At 40.4% G+C, this 18,755-nt stretch overlaps 1 protein-coding gene and 1 long non-coding RNA gene across 23 annotated transcripts in view; one reads left to right on the forward strand and one right to left on the reverse strand.

The window, feature by feature from the left end:
• STRBP (spermatid perinuclear RNA binding protein) overlaps positions 1–12,128 on the forward strand; it is a 68,436-nt gene extending 56,308 nt beyond the window's left edge. For 9 of the 12 annotated variants that reach the window (XM_086764229.1, XM_086764227.1, XM_086764226.1 and 6 more), the window contains one exon: positions 904–1,915. In XM_086764229.1, coding sequence (XP_086620355.1) covers positions 904–998 — 95 coding nt within the window. In that variant the 3' untranslated portion in view covers positions 999–1,915. The other 3 variants (XR_015260767.1, XM_086764236.1, XM_086764238.1) reach the window with 3 other exon arrangements.
• Positions 1–18,755, reverse strand: part of LOC147598213 (uncharacterized) — a 29,054-nt gene that overhangs the window by 8,324 nt on the left and 1,975 nt on the right. For 8 of the 11 annotated variants that reach the window (XR_015260777.1, XR_015260775.1, XR_015260776.1 and 5 more), the window contains exons 2-3: positions 12,934–13,036; positions 8,507–8,610 (exon numbers count right to left, since the gene is read on the reverse strand). This is a non-coding gene — a long non-coding RNA (uncharacterized LOC147598213). Of the gene's footprint in view, positions 1–6,683; positions 6,866–8,506; positions 8,611–12,933; positions 13,037–18,755 lie in introns of all 11 variants that reach the window. The other 3 variants (XR_015260778.1, XR_015260772.1, XR_015260773.1) reach the window with 2 other exon arrangements.

The following is an 18,755-nucleotide window of genomic DNA, read 5'->3' on the forward strand; positions in this document are numbered from 1 at the left end:
AACCGCAGCTGTTATTCTTAAGCTAAGGATTTGTGCTTAGGAATGCGTTTATATCTTAAATGGTTTTTCTTCTGCCGTAGCTCTTGCTTTTGTTTGGTGTTGGTGGTACTTTAATAAAAAAATGTAGACACTGTATGGACAAGTAGTGGTGAGCCTGGTCCCGTCATCCATGTGTTAGTGTTGAAATAAAGAGCAGGGTCTTGGGGATGTAGTCAAATTGAGTGGTGCTTGTAAATCACTGATGTATTTTGCTGGCCTATGGATGAAAGGAAGCCATCACGGAGCAGAAAAAGCATGGCTGATAAGAGCCCATTTTTGTTAATCAAATATTCATGAAAGGAATCTTTCCTCCACACACTTTATTTCTCCCCCTCCCTCCTTTGGAGTTCCCCTGATTGGCAACCGTTTGTAGTTTTGTGGTTTTGTTTTTTCTTTTTAACCCCCAGCTTTGTAAAACTTCAAAAAAAATATTCTCTGAACCAATTCTATACAACGAACATTCATAAGCCAAATAACTTGTTCTTATTTCAAAAACAAGGAGGGCGCTATGCTCTTTTCCAACATGATGGCAGTCATTTCAGATGATTTATAGAAGTCATTTTTTATTTTTTGTCATTTGTTGGGAGTTACTAACCACATTGTAAACCTGCCCCCTTGCTGCATATTTTACATTTCTCTGCTTTACTGAAAATATGAATGAGCTGTCAGTTCTTTGTTTAGAAAGTGGTAACCTTGGAAGTGTTAGATGTTTCAATACCTTCAAAGAATTAGAAGTGCCCGTTTTACAATGAAAATTCCACTTGCAGCTGAAAGAGCAGAGAAATTTAAATGGAGCTTTAGCTTCAGCCAGTCTCTCTGAAATTAACATGAAGTTTTTGCTTCTCTGCTCTTTTCCCACTGTAGGTGGTTTTTTCATTGAAAGTCCCTATTGCCAGCCTCTCAGCATCGCACCTTTTATTATTCACTTGGGCCCTCAAGATTTCTTCTCTGACTTCTAGAACCATCAGGTTGTGTGGCTCGAAATGGCATTTTGTACATGTCTTAAAAGCAAGAACAAACATGGCTCGTTTTGAGGTTTCTCAACTTCAGACATGGAATCTGAGCTTTTTTCCTTTTTTTTTTTTTTTTTAAGTGCTTCTCTCACTTCTTGAACTTTGTTCCATTTAATGAAAAGCAATACTTACTCCAAGCCACAGTCCTTTCTTTGGGTACATAGCAATAGATGTGTATATACGTCTTGTTATTTCTTTAACTAGAAGGGAAAAGAGTGATGTGTCGGGAGGGGGGAAACCAAACACCAAAACAAGAAACAAAACCTAGCAGAATGCCTGCTTTAAGCAGCGAATACTGTGTTTACTTTCACTATTTAAGTATTTCAGAATTTTAATACAGGGACTGTATTTGCATGTTTCCTATAAGAACTGCTACAAAGACTTGCAGTGGTCACTCTTGAAGCAGTAGTGCTTTGTACCATTGTACATGTCAGCAGACATGAAATGTAGCAAAAAGGCAGAAAAAAAACATTGAATATATATTTTTACCAAAATCTAACTAAATTATATATTCTCTCTCTCTCTCTCTGTCTCTTCCCCACATCATTAATATGAGGCACAAAAAGGGTAGGCCTGAACTTGACTTTCAAATGGATTGCTTTTGTGTCTCTTAAAATCATCACCAAATGAGAGGAAAACATAGTATTTGGTAAACATCCAGTTCAAAAAACTTTGCTGCTCTAAATTTACCGAGTTTTTTTCCTCTTAAATATCTGTACATTGATATTTTGAGATTGTGAATCAGCAATAACTGAAAGGTGAATGTTTTTTTAAATGGTATTGGAACATCTATGTGTTGCAGCTTAAGACTTTTAAGCCGTTTTCAGCAGGTTAATACCACTTTATTCTCATTCTCTCCGGACCTTCATAGCCATATGCACTTGTATAAAATAAGCAGAAATGTAGTGACTGTAAGCTGAGATCGTGATATAAAAGGTAAGAGATTTTATTTTCAGCTTAAAGAATATTTTTTATTGCTTTTTTTCTAAATCTCGTATACCTGTGACAATCTTGTATATGGCACGTTTTTATTATGTCTTGTTTAACTAAATGTTTAAACAGGTAATATATAGGTCTGAATTCCGACTTTGTATTTTTCAAGGCCACTTCAAATACTACACTTTCAGTTAAAAAAAAATAATTACTTAACACTTTAAGAAATTGTTTGGGTTTATCACAGACTGTTCTCCTTCAAACACTTTTCTCTTGCGTAGCATAAAAAGCAGTATTGACTGCTGTGTGTCAGGCACCACATTCCTTGCACACCCGTAGAAAACATTTGAATAGGTACCAAAGCCACGGCCATGGCCTGCACTGAAAGCTGTGCCATGGTTATAGGTGCGTGGAATAAAAATGAGACGTGAAATGTGTGATCTTATCTAACTAATACAGAGAGAAATTACTTCCCTAAACTATTAAAGCTAAACTCCAAGTGAAGAATTAAAGACTTTGATGGTATTACAGTTAAAATCTGCAGAGATCAAATTACATTAGGCCAAATTAATTCATGAGGCAGCCAGGTTTGCTTTCCTCTTGCGGGTGCAGTAGGAGGAGAGGAAGGCAGGCAGGCAGTGATTTAACTCTGCATGAATAATTTGCTTAGCTGTGGTTTTCTAAAGCTAGAAATTAGGATACAGCCATCCATAAATAATTATTTTCAGTTCTGTAGTATATGTTTTAACAAACATTTTACTTGGATTAAAATAATTTTGAATTATTACCTATATGGTGCACATGATATGTGTAATTTTAAAATACTAGGATTTTTTTTAATTTGCCTTTATACAACCTTGCGTTATGCAAAGTTGCACAGTACAGTACTGCACAACTGCAGTACTTGAAGTTGCTGGAAACAACTCTTTTTTTATATAAAAATGGTTTAAAAAAAAAAGAGGGGGGAGTTGATGTACATTTTAGGCTCTCAATTCAGAGATAAAAGCATTAAAATCCTCTGACTGAACACAGTTTATACTGATGCTAAACAGGGAAACACTTGGTATGGAATATGTAGTAGTATCATCAAGTCCAAAGCTTGTTGTTTTGCATCAAAATATAACAGCAAAAATAAAATATGTTTCATTTCAATATTGAAAACATCAAATTCAGTAAATAACTGCATGTGTAGGTTATCCATAACTCAGGGTATGTCTGGATAGAATTCATAGGCTGATATAGAAAAATAGCTGTTCAGTATTGTTAGCTTTGCTACTGTTGGCAGAAACCCAATCTTGCAAGTGGCCTATATATTTGCACCTGGGGAAAAGAACGTAAGGAACTGTACCAGTGACTTGCCCGTGAAAGCACATAACCATTTGATTACATTTGCAGGTGCAATTGATGAGCCATCAGAATGTCCTTCCCATTCGGTGGTGCAGATTTTCATCTGCTGTTATCTTCAAGGTGCAAACCTGGGGCTTGGTCTGAAGCTCACTTAAAATTCAATTCAATCTTTCAGCCTGTCAGGCTAAGCAGTCCTGACAGCGGAGCAGCAGGCTGCTCTGTTTCCTTCGGAAGACAGTATTTTATATGCGTCAAGGCAACGTTAAGGTGCATTATAATGAAGTTCTCCTGAGTATTCCTTTCCTAGGCTTAACTGATGTCAGTCTGACAAGCACTGTCCAGTTCAAGGACTGATTAATAATGTCTTGCTGGCTCTTATTTGATCTGTTTCTTTGTGGCCTGTACTTGGCAGCTTAATCCATTTGTATCGGTTTCCATCAGAACTGCTTTGACTGAATTTCCATATTTTTCTGTCATTGCCCTTTTAACTCTTACAATCCTAAGCATTCCACTCTTCTGCTTTTTTAAAAATTCTCACTTTGTTGGATCTTCTCTTTTTCACTGAAAAGACACTAAATTTCTCTAATACGTTGTGCTTCGTAATAGAAGTACTTGTGTCTGGAATTTGTCCCCTTGCCTTTGCTGCACCCCTTCTCAGTAGAAGAGACACCATTTGCTGACGTGTGAAATACATGGTGTACTTAAGACTCCTAAATCTGGGGTTTGCAGCCACTTGGAATCAGTGGTAAGATCCAAAGGTGCAAGATTGCCTAGGAACCTGTCTCACTGACAGTGGAACTTGCACAAAACATTCCTGTGTATTGAAGTGTCACAGTTGTAGGCTCCTTAAGTGCTTCATGCATGGGTATTTGAGCGAGCAGTTAAATTCTAACAGTAGGTTTTAACCTAACTGAAATACCAGACTATTATCTGATTAGTAATTTAGGTAGCATCTGCTTGATCAATGTTGCAACAAGCACTGTTTTGCTAAGGCAGAACTAGAAACTCCTTTCTTTTGCAGATACTTGCAGGTTTCCTTTTAAAAGCATCCTCACAGGAGCATGGTCTAAAGTGCTTTTTCTGTGAGATCAGAGGTCTTTTATGGCTACTGAGCTTTATATTTCTGATACAGCCACAGCCAAATATGTAAACCTGGTTCCATATGCCTTGTGCAGCTGCTACTATTATTGGCTCTATTGTAGTACCTTTTCAGTGAAGCAGAAATGTTATTTTACAGTTTGACTTTCTGGTTCGTGGAAGAGAATACTGAACAAGTTCCTTGCAATTAGTACATATATAAATAGGATACCAGGGAAACTCTGTGCCTGTACACTACCCACCTTAACTCTAGTTTTAGCTAACCAGAAGATAGTGTGTGTATTGTGGGAGATGGTGTCTGGCACTTAAAGAATTAAAAAAAGCTAGAGCTTTACGATAAAGAATAGATCTGTTTAATGTATTACCCTTGTATTGGATGTGGCTGGCATTACCACTGACTTTGGAAGAACAACTGTGAGCTTCAGTGGTCTGCTCAGTTAACACCAAGGAAAGTGAAGCTATTTACAGAATGGGGACAAAAACACAGATTGTTCCAATGTTACAACAGCATTTGTTTCTCTTCATCTGCTCTTGCATACAGACCCATAATCAGGCAGGTACTCACCCTTTCTACTGGTTTCAGTTTCATGGGACCACGTGAGGGAGAAATGTATGGATACCCAGCCTGGTTATACAGACAGCATTGTCTGACTGGTATCTGAAGTGCCTGTGCAGGACAGCGGTTCTCTCTGGCCCCTCTCCCCTTCAGAGAATTTAATCCCAGTTGACTTCTTGCACAGCTGTAGCACTGGTGTAAGAGCAGCATTGATACGACCTTGCTTTGAGCTCATACATGATTCTAGAAGCAGTGTTTCCCTTTGTTTTGAAACAGCTGAAAGCTAGATAGAAGTTGTTTACAAATCTTGTCAGCAAGTGACTTCAGGAGACCTGGTGTTATCATACATATGGTATAAATCGGTGGGTAGCTCCTCTCCAAAAGTGCAAAGCCCTGCAAGGAGCTGGCACCTCCATTTCACCAGCTGCAATGGTCAAAGAACTTGAGTTTTAAACAGCAGCCTTTACAGGTGGAAACCCCCAAGTACGGTGTACTGCTACCCATACCTCAGCGTCTCCCCTCCTGATGGGTGAGTGGCAACTGGAATGTTTTCCCAGATATGCAACTGTGAATTCTGAAGATGTAAGGTATTTAATAAAGTAGGGCTTCAATCCTACTTTGCCAGTCGTAAGAGATTTCTCCAGGCATGTTCTATCTAGCGAAGGTTTTAAGACAACCGGATTGGTTTGGAGGGCTTGGCTAGCTGAAAGCATGGTACGTGATGCTCCCTGCCATCACGTCCTCTCTCTGCCAGTGCTCCCCGTCTCCCTTAAGCACACGTTCAGGAGCTGGAACATGGTGACCTTATTCCCAGGCATCGTGCCACTTGGACGGAGGGAGGCCAGCCTGTCCTCATGAAGGGAATGTGTAACACGCCGCCTCTCTTGCCCAAGCAATTTCTGTTGGACACAGTGCACAATCCAACCCTCACAAAGGCAATTTAGTGCCTGGGTAGCTGGTTCCTAATCTATCTAATTTGCTGTCATGTAGCCAATGTGAGTTAATTAGATGATTCAGCAATTGTCATGGCTCCTGCTTAATGTGCTATAAACCCTGCTGCTGTGACTGTCACTGCAGTTAAACACCTTTGCTTCTGTGAATTCTGTCCTCCTTCCCTGCCTTTTCTGATCACCTTCTGGCATCCCAGTAAGTAACTTATTATTGCAAATTATGGAATTGCTACAGAGAAGTTTCTAGACTCTTAAAAACTTTTAATCAGCTTATGAAGAACTTCAGAGAAACAGGTTTTCCTAAAAATATTTCAACTTATTTGTGTGCCAGGGGACTATTTCTACTCATTTACAAAGATCTGTGAAAACTACTCTAGTATCTCTGGAGACTAAGATTTTTTCTTTGAGAACATTTGCCTTCTGGTCAGAAAAAACGATTTACAGTGTCTTACTCAATAAAAGACTATGCCCTCTAGCCACCAAAAGAACTTAATTGGGAAGAAGTGCACAAATCTAAAATTATTTTAGGCTTTTTGCTTTCATTGAACTATTGAGAAAAATTTCCCTGACCACAAGTTCCTTGTGTTACTGGGAAGTAGAAAATGAAGGAAGAGTAGCATGATGATTTTTCAAGTGCTCTAGGAAAAGAAGATCCTGTTTGTTCGCTGTTAAACTAGGAGACATCAATCTCTTGGCACTTATTCTAAAACTCCAAGATAGCAATAAATGTGAGCAGCTTTAACGTACCATTCCTGATCCAGTCCCAGCAATATCCTTGGACAACGAGGCTGGCAGTCCCTGTCTTTTCAGTCACCAACCCCCTGAAAGAAACAGTGTCCCTTGCTTCATTTGTAATTCTGTATCTGTACTTCTGAGAGCCCGTAGATCATCACAGTCTACAGGCGGGATTCCTGAAGGTCTTTCCAGAACTGTATAAATGAAGAGCAAGCAGACAATATAGTATTTCATTTACGCAGACAAAATTGCAAGTTTCCCTCTGCCTCTTTTGCTTTGTAGGCTAAGATACGATCATTTGGTATTAAAACTTCTTGCCTTTAGCTAAATTCTCTGTAGACAGTTGCTTGTTACTTAATCAAGGGAAAAATATGTCCCAGCTTCAGATGAGTTTCAAGTCACAGAAGCAGCTTACAAAAACAGCTACTATTTCCGGTGGCTCTGGCAAACAGCACAAGAACTGCTGCAGTGGATTCTTTTGGATACATGATGCTATATGTAAATATGAAGTTCAGATTGTTGTTTTCAGTTGTGCAGCTAAGACCTCTCCTCTCTGGCATCAAAAGAATGAAAATGAGCTCTCTGCTGGGCTCACTGAGGAGTTCTGCTAAGAACGGCTGTACTGTCTTAAATGCTGGCTTGAGTGTTCAGGACACCAATCCTCTCGGGCTTCCTGCTGAATAAATCTATTGACAAATGAGACACTTTATTGACTTGTTTAAAGCAAAGCAAAGGGATAGTGTAGTTGCATCAGCTATCTATAGTATATATATAGACAGCTTGTCTAACAACTGATGGGTTTCATTCTTCTGTTTTACCATATCTAGTTTGCTGTGAATCTGATCCTTACTGTAAAGTGGAAATTCTGTTATAGTAATTTTAGAACAGTTCACTGGAGAAACTTGACACTGAACTCCTATGCCTGTGGATTGTGGCAGCAGATTTCACCCTTCTTCTGAGCGTTAACCACTTAAGCTAGTAATTAAGCATTTGACTTTAAGAGAATTGTCGTCACAAAGCTGTTTTATTACTTAGCCCCAGAAGTTATGTCTCCTTAGCTTTATTTATGTCATCTAAATCCATACCTATTTATGTCCAGGTTTTCTAGTGCTCCTGAAACATCTTCCCTTGTGCCATTCTGCTTACAGGAATGGGGCCGATTCAGTTGTTTGTTTGTAACTCATGTTTAAGATGACACAAAGCATGAATAGGACACACATGCTTGTTCCTCTAGTCCAGAGTCTTCTAGGAGAAAGGGTGCTTTTTCTGCTAGGCCTGCCTGATACTATATAGGCAATGCAATGCCTTACTAAAAGTAGCTGTGCAAGTTTTGTAAGATAAAAGTGCAGCATAGTATAAGATTTAAATTCAGTGAAGTGTTTTTTTCTCCAGTTCCTGAGGCTGCGTGCAACAATAAGACAACATGTTTATCTTGATGTTTAAGAGGAGCTGAATGTCCAAAAGTGGTATGTAGAGATGTGCAGTTCTAAAGCAAATTTCTTATCTTGGATTAGTTTTATCTTGAATTTGGTGCCTTAACTCTGTACAATATAAGGTCTTATATACTGTACCACAGGTAGTTTAACAGGTAAGTGTACTTTAAAAGAACCCATCAAGCCTAGTCTACAGAAACTGTTGCCAGAAGCGCATGTTTGGGAAAACCTCTGGACTGTTATCTCTACTAGAACAAATTACACTACTTCTAAAAGGCATTAATGGAATGTAATTGGCTATCCTTCATTCATTGGTACAGGGGAGCTAGAATGAGTAAGAGTTGCAGGTAATTTTTAGTTCCAAAATAGCACATGGACTTAAGCCTCATTCCTGCCTCTTACCTAGAAGCTCCAGGTGCCTTATGCTGCTTTGCAGTTTGCCAGGTGTAGTGCAGCTTCTACTTGAACGTACGCTTGCTGAATGCATCTTGTCCTGGTAGAATGGACTGAGGCAGGAGAGAGAGAGAAAAGAAAAAAAAATGAAGCTAGAATGCCCTTCTCCAGTCTTAAAGGTTGAGCATCATCGATAGGATGTTGGAGGGAAAGTTGCATTGTCTTTTCCAAGTCTATTAATAGAGCCTGTGGCAAAACCAGGAGGTTTATGTCTACTGTGGTAAACCAGCAGCCTTAGTATACTAAGAGCAGGGGGAGACGGTATTATTTTTTCAATAATTATAATATAAGAAATATAATATAAGAAATTAGATTGAGGTTTTAGCTATCCATATAGCAGGCTAAAAGTGGCTAGTGACATTGCTACAGATGAATTTTTTTTTTTTTCAGTTCAGTAAACAAGTACAATGGAAGGTTTTCCAGAGGAGGAACAGGAGAAATCCAGTGAACAAATTCTGTTTCCTGATGCAGCCCTATCCAAAATAGGGAGACTGCTCCAGGCACTGTATATAGCATGCAACCGAATTTTCGCAGGGAAAGGAATGACAGCAATTTCCCCTAAAGGAATGCTGGTAACTTATTTCTACAGTGCCCACAGTATTCTAAGACAACTTGTTTTTACACAGAACAGCATGGCAACAAGGGAAAGCAGATACTGCTTCCACGACTACATGTTTGATGTACATATTTGAGGTAACCAATACTGGTGTATTGGTCATGACAAAATAGGTTCATCTTACCAAAAAAGCCTATTTTGACATTCTATCCACTTCTGTTTTTTTTTTAAGCTAGAGGGGCGTTAATTATAGCACTCATCTGTTTTAAAGGATGTAGAGCAGAAGGTAAGTTTTAAGTTCATACTTCAAAGCTGCCACGAGTAAGCTGATTAAGAGTGGTCCATGGAAACAACCTCATGTACTTATTTTCTTTGTGCTCATTTCTGTGGTGTTAGAAAAGCACAAGCTTGTGTAAGCGTAATCAATACAAAAGTTACTCAGGGTACTGTGTCATCTCAGCAGTGGACACTAACTGCATCTTAAGTCAACAGCCACATATAAATCAAGCTTAATTAAGATGAACAGAACATCCTGGCAGGTTTTGCTTTACTACTGGCACTGTTACAATTTAATGATCTATGCATATGGAAATGTGTGTATTGGTGCACTCCCAACAGAACTTGTAGTTCTGTAAGGGCATCATGTTATCTAACAAAGTAAAATGTAGTCAGTGTAGGAGAGAGAGTATTCTTCTTTCATGATTTCCACACAGAACTGTTTATAAGCAGACACAAAGTGATACTGCTCAAAGCAGAATAATGGTGGGCTGAAGAACAGCATTCAGAGCAGTACAGCTTTTGAAAAGTTAGTGATTATATGAATTTAATTATGAAAATTCTAATTTGCTGTACAGATTATTTTTTGTGTTTTCAAACTAGTATCACTGCTTACCTGCTTAAAATAACAGGATAAAGTCAAGTGTAGTTTTCTAATAACATCTATTGCCTGGAAATACACATGTACAGGAAGAAAATGGAGGCTGTACTGCAGAGAGCATATTCAACTACAGAGCCATTCTCTGGGCAATGCTGCATAATTTAAGAGTGGGTAAATACGCCTTCAGGGACAACACGACACAGAAGAGATGTTTAAAAAAAAAAAAAAAAAAAAAACAACAAACAAAAACCACCACTGAAAAAAGCCTCAAAGCTTTGTTGTCCAGTCATATATTTATTCTTCCCTGAAAAAGGGAAATACATTCATACACGCTTAGTGAGCTACACATCAGACATCACTAAGGTCCTTAAGGACAGATGTTTTAAAGCTAGTCTCCTTTTGGACAGAAAAGGGGAGGAAGTTGACTCTGTCTTCCAGTTCCAAAGTGTAGTGTCTTATTTCTGATCCTAACCCTAAGTCAATATTTATTGGTCAAACTGACTAAGCTTTTTAGGTTGCCAAGCTCTCTACGAAGCAATTCTGTTCTCTCAAGCCTCTGCAGGGGCCGGCAACTGGTGCTTAACTACTACTTCCACTCCAGAATGTCACCCGTCCTCCAGCTATCCCAGAGCCGTTCTGGGACGTGCACTTCTAAGAGAGCAACACTGCTGTGGAGGACTGTCAAAAGCACTGGACTACTACAGCAGAACAAATCCCAGTGGGCTGTATGCTTTTTAAAATCCTGTCCAGTTCTTAGTGACAAAGTTGAGCATGAAACCTGTCCTGTCAAATGTACCAGCCCCTTAATGAGAAGGACATCTATGGGAAGCAGTCTCGGAAGTGGAGATTTTGAGGAATGGCTGGTGTTTCCAAGTTTTGGGGGTTTTTCTTAAATGGTTGTGTTTCCACTCACCAAAAATCACCATCAGACAAATCAATTAAAACTATTGCTGCTAATTTGGGCTAAAACGTTGCCCTTGTATAACCCAAACTACCATCACCCATCCATCTAAAGAATTCTTAGGCAAAGAATCCTCAGGAGGCAGAACCCTGATGAGAGTCTGCACACTAGAAGGCAGACAGGAAATCTGGCAGTGCAGTGTGTGACTTTTCTGATGACAATTACTTCTACAAGAGAAAGAAAAGACAGGCAGTGCTTTGGGGCAGTGTTTCATGCTCAGCAAGTTTGTAGAGGGACGGAATGCAATTCTATAAATCACTTGTACTGTACTTCTGTTTCTAGACTTGAATGAATTTCACTTTTCCTTTGTGGGTCAGCACAGTAAACATTAAAGAAAAAGTCTATTTTTCTAAATCTCTTTCACCACTAGGGGTCTGACCTGCAGCCAACAGATGGATTTATTTATCCACAGAGGACACAGTGTTTATTTTTACACTACGACTGGATATGGCATTGAATAAAAAGAAATATGACCTTTGAACTATCTGAACCTTAAATACGATGAACAAATTCCACAAATGCATAATATGGTGGACAAGTCCATCTTTCTTCCCAATAAACCTCTCTCTCAAAAGAAGTTACCCAGAATTAAACTTCCAAGTGAAGTATAAGAGATTATTGTGGTCTAATTAGACTATTTTCAAAATATTTAAGATTTCTCTCAGTTGGTAATCTGCAGAGAACAATGATGATTAAACTATTCCTGACTATACTGTAAATAAAGCAACTTCAAATAAAGTAATTTGGCAACAACCTTAGCTATTTATAGCATTAAAATGTAATCTGAACATACAAATTGTCTTAATTTGGTAGCAGTTGAGTGGGAAGAAAAATAACTGCACACTGAATTTTAAATTGAGCTGTATCTACTCACTAGCCAAAAAAGCCTGCAAATGTAAAGTAAATGGAATGCTCTTTGTACATTAAGGTGCTTCCTCACATGATGCTGTACCCTGTACACTCGGCTTCATTTGGCTTCTGTGTTGTGGTTTGTATGCCAGCCACTGTTACTAACTGTACACAACACTTGGATCTGCACTGTAATCTTGGTTCATCTGCCACTGATTGTAAACCAGTGCTACAGACTTCTCTGTACATAAAACCATAACCATGTCCCATTTGCTTCCAATAGCACACAATAAAGGCTTATCTCTGTCAACAGGAATTATGGCCTTATGATTGGTTTGAGGTTTGGTTTTTTTTTTTTGTTTACAGTGAGGCAGCTGACTTCAAGGTTTTTTGAAGCCTGGGAAGACAAACCACAGAAGTCCGTTCTACTTTAGTCAGGCCATAGCCTCAGCAGAAAGGGGAGACAGCACTTCTTAAGGCTGCAATTTTTATCAGAGATGATTATTAGCACAGTCGTGACTTTCACGTGTAAACAAAAACCACATCTATGCTGCAACAAGCAGAATGCACTCCTTCACAAAAGTGGCAGTGAATAGAGCATACAGAACTGAAATTGTGCAAGGGCTGCTGCACACAAATAAATACCATTAGGGGTAAGCCAATGGAAGCAGTCACAGAAAAGCCCAGGGAAGGCTGTGATGAGACTAGCCAGGAAGGCAAGTTTTCCTTCAGAATGAAAACTGGGCGTTTCCTAGTATTTAGCTGATTAGGAGAACTAGATTCCTATTTGCTCAAAAGATAAATTACATATATAAGAACAAGTAAGGTTCACACAAAACTTTTCTTCTCTGCCACCCCTCTCATTTCACTGTATTTCCTAAACATTAAATTCCTGTGGTCCCAGTTTGTCCTCTGAGGTCTGAAACAAATCCAAGCAATTTCCTTGGCCAGAGCCATTGAGGGCAGGAGCTGAGGATACCATGAGAATTCTGTGGCTGTTGTTGTTTGCTTGAGGCTGCAACTCATGGTAAGACTCACTGGAATGTACAAGTATGTCTGCTTGCCTAGAGGTACAGAACACAGTTTTACTCTAGGAGGGAAGACAGAGAAGTCATTTTATCATATGCTCTTACCTTTTCTTAGAAGTGTTTGTTCTGGTCTCTAATTCAGCATTTCAAGAGTAAGTCCATTTCAAGTAAGTCCAGAGGTCATTAATCAAATTCAGAGAAGATCAACCTTAAGGAAGGATTAAACACTGTTGTGAGCTGACGGAATTTGAGATTACTCTTAATAAAATGAGACTTATTGAACCTCACAGCTTAGCATTTATGACAACTGGACTAAGACCTGATGCAAGACTTTTGCACTCAGCAAAACAGCGCGCAGCCAGCGAGTGCTGTTGTGTGGCAAACAAGTCAGTTATGCACATAAGAGCTATTGAGGGACCCCTGTACCAAAACCAACTAAACCACGCATCACTTACTTACTTAAAATTCAGAGCTACATGAAATATTTAGCAAGTAAGAGCCCTAAAGAACTGAACAGAGTCAGTTAAGAAAACATCATTAACACCTGGCTGAAACTGAGGTCAGGTTCCCCCTCTATATCTGCATACCATACCTATGAACATGCTTAATGTTAGCTAGCTTATTAAGAGATCATTCAGCAAGCTCCCTCAGGATTACCATCTTCAGCAGCAGCCTGGCAATCGCTGGTCAGTGACAGCTGTGAAGTGAGCTGGGCCCACTCCAGGAGCTGGCTGACATTCTGTGGCTTCCCAGGAACGAACCAAGGGGTAGGTAAGGGAGTGGTGCATGCGAGGAGTATGACAATACTGAGTCTAGGCTGATAAAGGAGCTTGATAAAGGTCCTTCTTTCTTCCCTCTGAAACTGCCTGACATATCCTACTTAGTTTTATTCCTGTTCTGCTGTAGCTCACTTAAGCTTGCCCAGGCAGTTACGCAGTGTCTTGCCTGGGAGAACAGGGAAGCTGCCATTTGTGGCCCCTTGCGCTCATTACTTTTACCCCCCCTCCCCTCCAAACCACAAACAATACCCAAGTCTGTCTACTTTTTCTCAGCATACTGCAATGTCTCTCACTATCAACCTGCAGATGAATGCATGCAGTGAAATCTGCAACAGAAAGCTCCTTCATAATTTTCAGGCCCTCCCCAATGTTTCTTGACTGCTCTAACCCATCCCTTGCTGGCACAGCACCGAAGGATCCAAGCAGAAGGGACCTTTAACAAGCAGGACACCCAGTCTATCTTGCTGTAATCAACATCACCTTGAAAAAGTGTATTTGACTACAGAGGAACCAGGAAAAAATTATTGACTGATGTCCATGCAGCCTGTCACTTCCATGTGCAAAGAACTGCTGCATCTATAAACCTGGCCCCAAAAAAGAGAGGACTAGCTCTTCATGAACAGCACCCTTCTTTCTGCTCACAACATAATTCTGACTTTGGTTGCTACAGGACTGAGTTCCAGCAAGTCAGCTAGAAAGAGTTCTTCTCTTTCCTATTTGCTAAGCTGCAAATTATACTTCACTTTTGTCAGCCCAATCTTTGGTACACTCAACTGAAAAGAAACTGGAGTTACTAATGCTTTCAGGGCCTTGAAACGATCTTCAGTCTGGGCTATATATTCCAGCACACTTATTTATAAAGCTGTAAAAAGCCTGTACAGTAATACAAAAGGACTCTTTTCTGCTCCAGGCATGAACATGGGGCAAAAACCTAAAAAGGCCTTTTGATCTCAAAAAACGGTCACATACCCTAGCACAAATAACACTTCCCTCCAGTACCCTTTGCTTAGGTGCTGACATACACCAAGGATGGGACTTCCTGCTTGCAATAAAAGCAGACTCAGCCCTCTGCTGGTTATCATTTACTCACAGAGATTTCACCTCCCAGCAGAAGAGGGAAGGTGGAAACAGGGCAAGATGACAAACTATAGCACAGTATATCAAATTCTGTTGCCCTGCAAAGCAGTTGCACACGAACTCCTATATGACCGACAGTGCAGGTCTTGAGATAACAGGATTTTTGCATAGAGCACAAAGCAAGCACGTGGACAGGGGTTTGAGTTGCACATTACAGGTCAGTTATCTTGGTTTTAATGAAAGTGGTTTTGAGAAAGATGCTGTTACATCCTGAAGACATGTAATTTGTGTCTGCAGCTTGGGAACTGCAGAGATCTGTGGGTGCCTCAGTTTAGGCTGTGAATAAACAAACCTGAAAGATGAAGATGAGACCAAATTCCAGTGACTGGAGGAAGGGTAATGAGAACTTTCACCATCTTCTACTAATACAGTTATCCAAAAATCTTCCTCACGCTGGCTAAGATTAAAGGCTTAAATCCCCAGAAAATTAAGCCAAGAAACTGCTCCAAACTGACTTTGAGGGCTCCAATTCTATGCAGTCTGAGAAGAAAGGTGCTCTTGTAGAGAAAGCCAAGAGCCAGTTTGCAAGCCTCAACCTCAACTGGCAGACCTCATTCCTGTCAACTGCATTTCACCCTGGCAATAGTGAAGGCAGAAGCCCTGCCTGCACCCTGCCTGGCTGAGGGGTCTGATTGTTCCTACCCAGCAGCTTTGTACTTGGAGGTGGAAGGCACAGAATCAAGAAACCATTCCAGTGACGCCACAGTTACGAAAAAGCGTTTGTCCCTCACAGTTCTGGCTTGTAGGTGCAGCAAGGGCAGTATCATGGATTCTTTGTCATTATTCCAATCCTTTGTTCTGCAAATTTTGTTCTGCATACAGCTGAGGGTAAAAAACACAGAGCTCCTTAAAGGAGCTATCTGTTTACAGCATCTGATAGAAGCCCTACAGAACTGGTCCACCAAGACTGGGCTGCCTGTCTGAGCAGCTATCTCAGGATATTTTTATACTCCATCTCTCACCTTGCTCGCTATGTACAAAGGGCACACAGACTATTCAAGGTTGTTTGGGACAATGAACTGGCTTATTTTTTAATACTGGAACAAATTAAAAACTACACAGCTGAAGCAAAAGACAACACCTTCCCTTGCAGCAAAAATAACAAAATTAAAAAAAAAACCCAAACAAATCACTAAGGCCAGGCTAGTACATACCCAGATTAGAAAAATGCAACAGTGTTCACGTGAAAGATGACGAATAAACTAAAGTACATTACATTATTCTCACTGAGAACAAGTGAATGAAGACTTGGACAAAATTTAGAACTTTCCAATTAGTTATACAATTTATTACTAGCCTCCTCACTCCGTCCTAACCATGGAAATGGGCAGCACTTGTAACTTCTACAGACATTAAGAGATCAGGGCAGGCTGCTGAGCTGCTAGTGGGTTCTAAAAAGTCTGTTACTGTAATGCTGAGACTGAAGGCACCCAGGAGCTCTACAGTTTGCTGTTCATGTCTGTGCTAGCAGCAGACATCTCATCCATAATTCACAGAAGTCTGGCAGCGGCTTCTATAGCCTCTCCAGCACACTGGGGTTTACACTGTACCATGCAAAACACACCTCAGGGAGAAGCAGAGTCATCATCTCGTAGAAACACTATCCTTTCCCCTCCATGCTAGGTGAGATCTTGTTCCACAAGTGAATCTCAGTAGGATTATGCAGCAGTCCTACCATGCTCTGAGTAGGTGGAGAGCTCAGATATACACAACTCTGTAAGCAACAACCCTTCATCCTCCTCCTCTTTCCCATCCATTCACTCTGATGCACCAGTATTAAATTACCATGAAACCACTTCTTTAAACTAGCACAAGCCTTCAGGGCACAGAAGACATTAAGTCACTTCCCTCTTTTCTTGTCAGCCAAAACCACACTGGTTTTCTACAGTATTCTTAAAAGAACTGATAAAAACCCTTCTCACATCATGAAAGCTGATAGGGGCACAGCTCCTAGTCTCATCTCAGCAAGTATTCTGCTAGTTTTTCTCAGGCACAGAAACTGAATGAAATCTGCACAGCAGTTTTCTTTTCCCTGCCTGCAATAAACTGGCCAGATTAGAAAACCCCATCAGGAGTCATTCTAGTGTCACCTCTGAAAATTCATTTACAAATGTGGCTCTACGGCTACCCTTTACCCTGGATCACACAGACAACTCTAAGCATTAACAGATGCTCACAGCAGGGAGCTTAAACACGCAGCTTTGATGTATTTATCGTATACATTAACTGTACACTCTGCATGACGAGGGCTTCTGCTCGGATCTGGCAGCCTGCGAGTCTCATCACTTCTGCACCTTCTGGAGTCTGAGAGGCCAGAGTGGCTGTGACTCCATCTGAAATGCTGCAGAACCTTCCTAAAAATCATTATTTTTCCATACAAGGCGAACCTCTGCAACACCACGCTGTGCTCACTTCTATAAAACAACCTGTACTCTGAACAGTTATCACCTCCAGAGACAGTCATGTACAGAGTCAAGCTGCACACCAAAGGCCTGTAAGGAGATCATGATGTAGCAAGTGAACAACTAAGGTCACATCACCTCCAGCTGCAATTCAAGTCACTAAAGCCAATTAAAAGATACTTTTGCCCTAACACTTTAATTAAGGTGAATTTAAAGTTTTTCATATTCTTAAAACCTTTCACTGTTATGTAATAAACTTTTGCTATAAAGTTTGCTACACCTCATATCTCAACTGATATTAGTAAAGCAAGAGAAAAAACAGACTGACCAGTACTCTAAGCCAAGTTCAAGATGTATTAGAAATATATCACACAGACTTACTTCCAGCACACTTCAATTTTACTACACTTCCTCCTAGCAAATCCTTTTCGTACAAGGACGTAACACAACTGTCAGAACAGACTCATGAAAGAATAATACGGAATGTTATAGTCCTGTAACTATGCCAGGCTCAGATTGTAGATTTTTTATTTCCTAGAAGGAAATGAGGGTTCACACTGAGGTTTTTGCTAATGCTGGTCACCTAATACCATTAGATTTCTTGGAAAACTCCAGGCTTAATGATTTGAATAGTTCTCTCAAATTAATTCAAATAAGCAACAGTCTATAAAGTTTAGTGACACGGATCAGCATGCTGAAAGCTCTTAATAAATGTGTCTCCCAGATCCAACTGTGACAAAGCAACAGGCCCCTGCCTCTGGCAGCTGTGTCACTGTCGTCCTCCCAGCCACAATCACGGCCACGGACTTCGTAGCTGTGCTGTTTCTGACAGCACTCCCAGCCTGTACCAGGCAAAATCAGCTGGGTCGGTTTAAGCAGTTTTGTTGCTGGTCTGAACTAATCAGTGCTCATTTTGTAAGAAGAAAATTATAAAACTCTAACAACTGCTTTGCTGGAAAACCAGCGTAACCGCAGCAGCTGGCATCCGAGGGCAAACACCTCTGATGTCGGCACTGCACCTGGAAGACGGCATCTATCCAGAACGCTCGAATACATGCCTCTTTCTTCCATCTCGAAGCAAGGGAAAATTGTAAACACTAAATAAACTGCAAGCATATCTGGAGCACACATTTGGTTCAGAGTGGTGCATTATGTGTCATCTCCATCTAGTTCAGCGTACCTTCTAGGTCAGAGCCCATGGCACACCCTTCTCTTAAAAAAAAAAGCTCAATCAGCAAGCGTATCTCCGAAAGAACGGTTGCTATCATCTTTCTTACACCACCTACCTACAGAACATCAAGTACAGTTACCACAAAAAGTGAAAAGCAGCATTAAAACAGCAGAGTCACCCATAGCAAACAGAGGAGTCATAAGGATAGTGCTACAGCATGCCTTTACTGCAGAATCATTCTAAGATGCTGGAGTTAACCCCACTGGATTGAGAAGAGCCTAAGCGTCCATTTAAACGTAACTGCTCTGTCCCTGCTGCTGCGAACAGAGGATCTGACTCCACAGCAAATGGCCACCAGGCTGGCTGTAGTTCTGCCTCCTCTCTCACGCCTGCACTACGCCTGGGTGAGTTGCCACCAGGAAGCCAGAAGGAATGTGC

The sequence above is a fragment of the Chlamydotis macqueenii genome, chromosome 20, assembly GCF_036417535.1.
Source record: "Chlamydotis macqueenii isolate bChlMac1 chromosome 20, bChlMac1.mat, whole genome shotgun sequence".
Lineage (NCBI taxonomy): Eukaryota > Metazoa > Chordata > Aves > Otidiformes > Otididae > Chlamydotis > Chlamydotis macqueenii.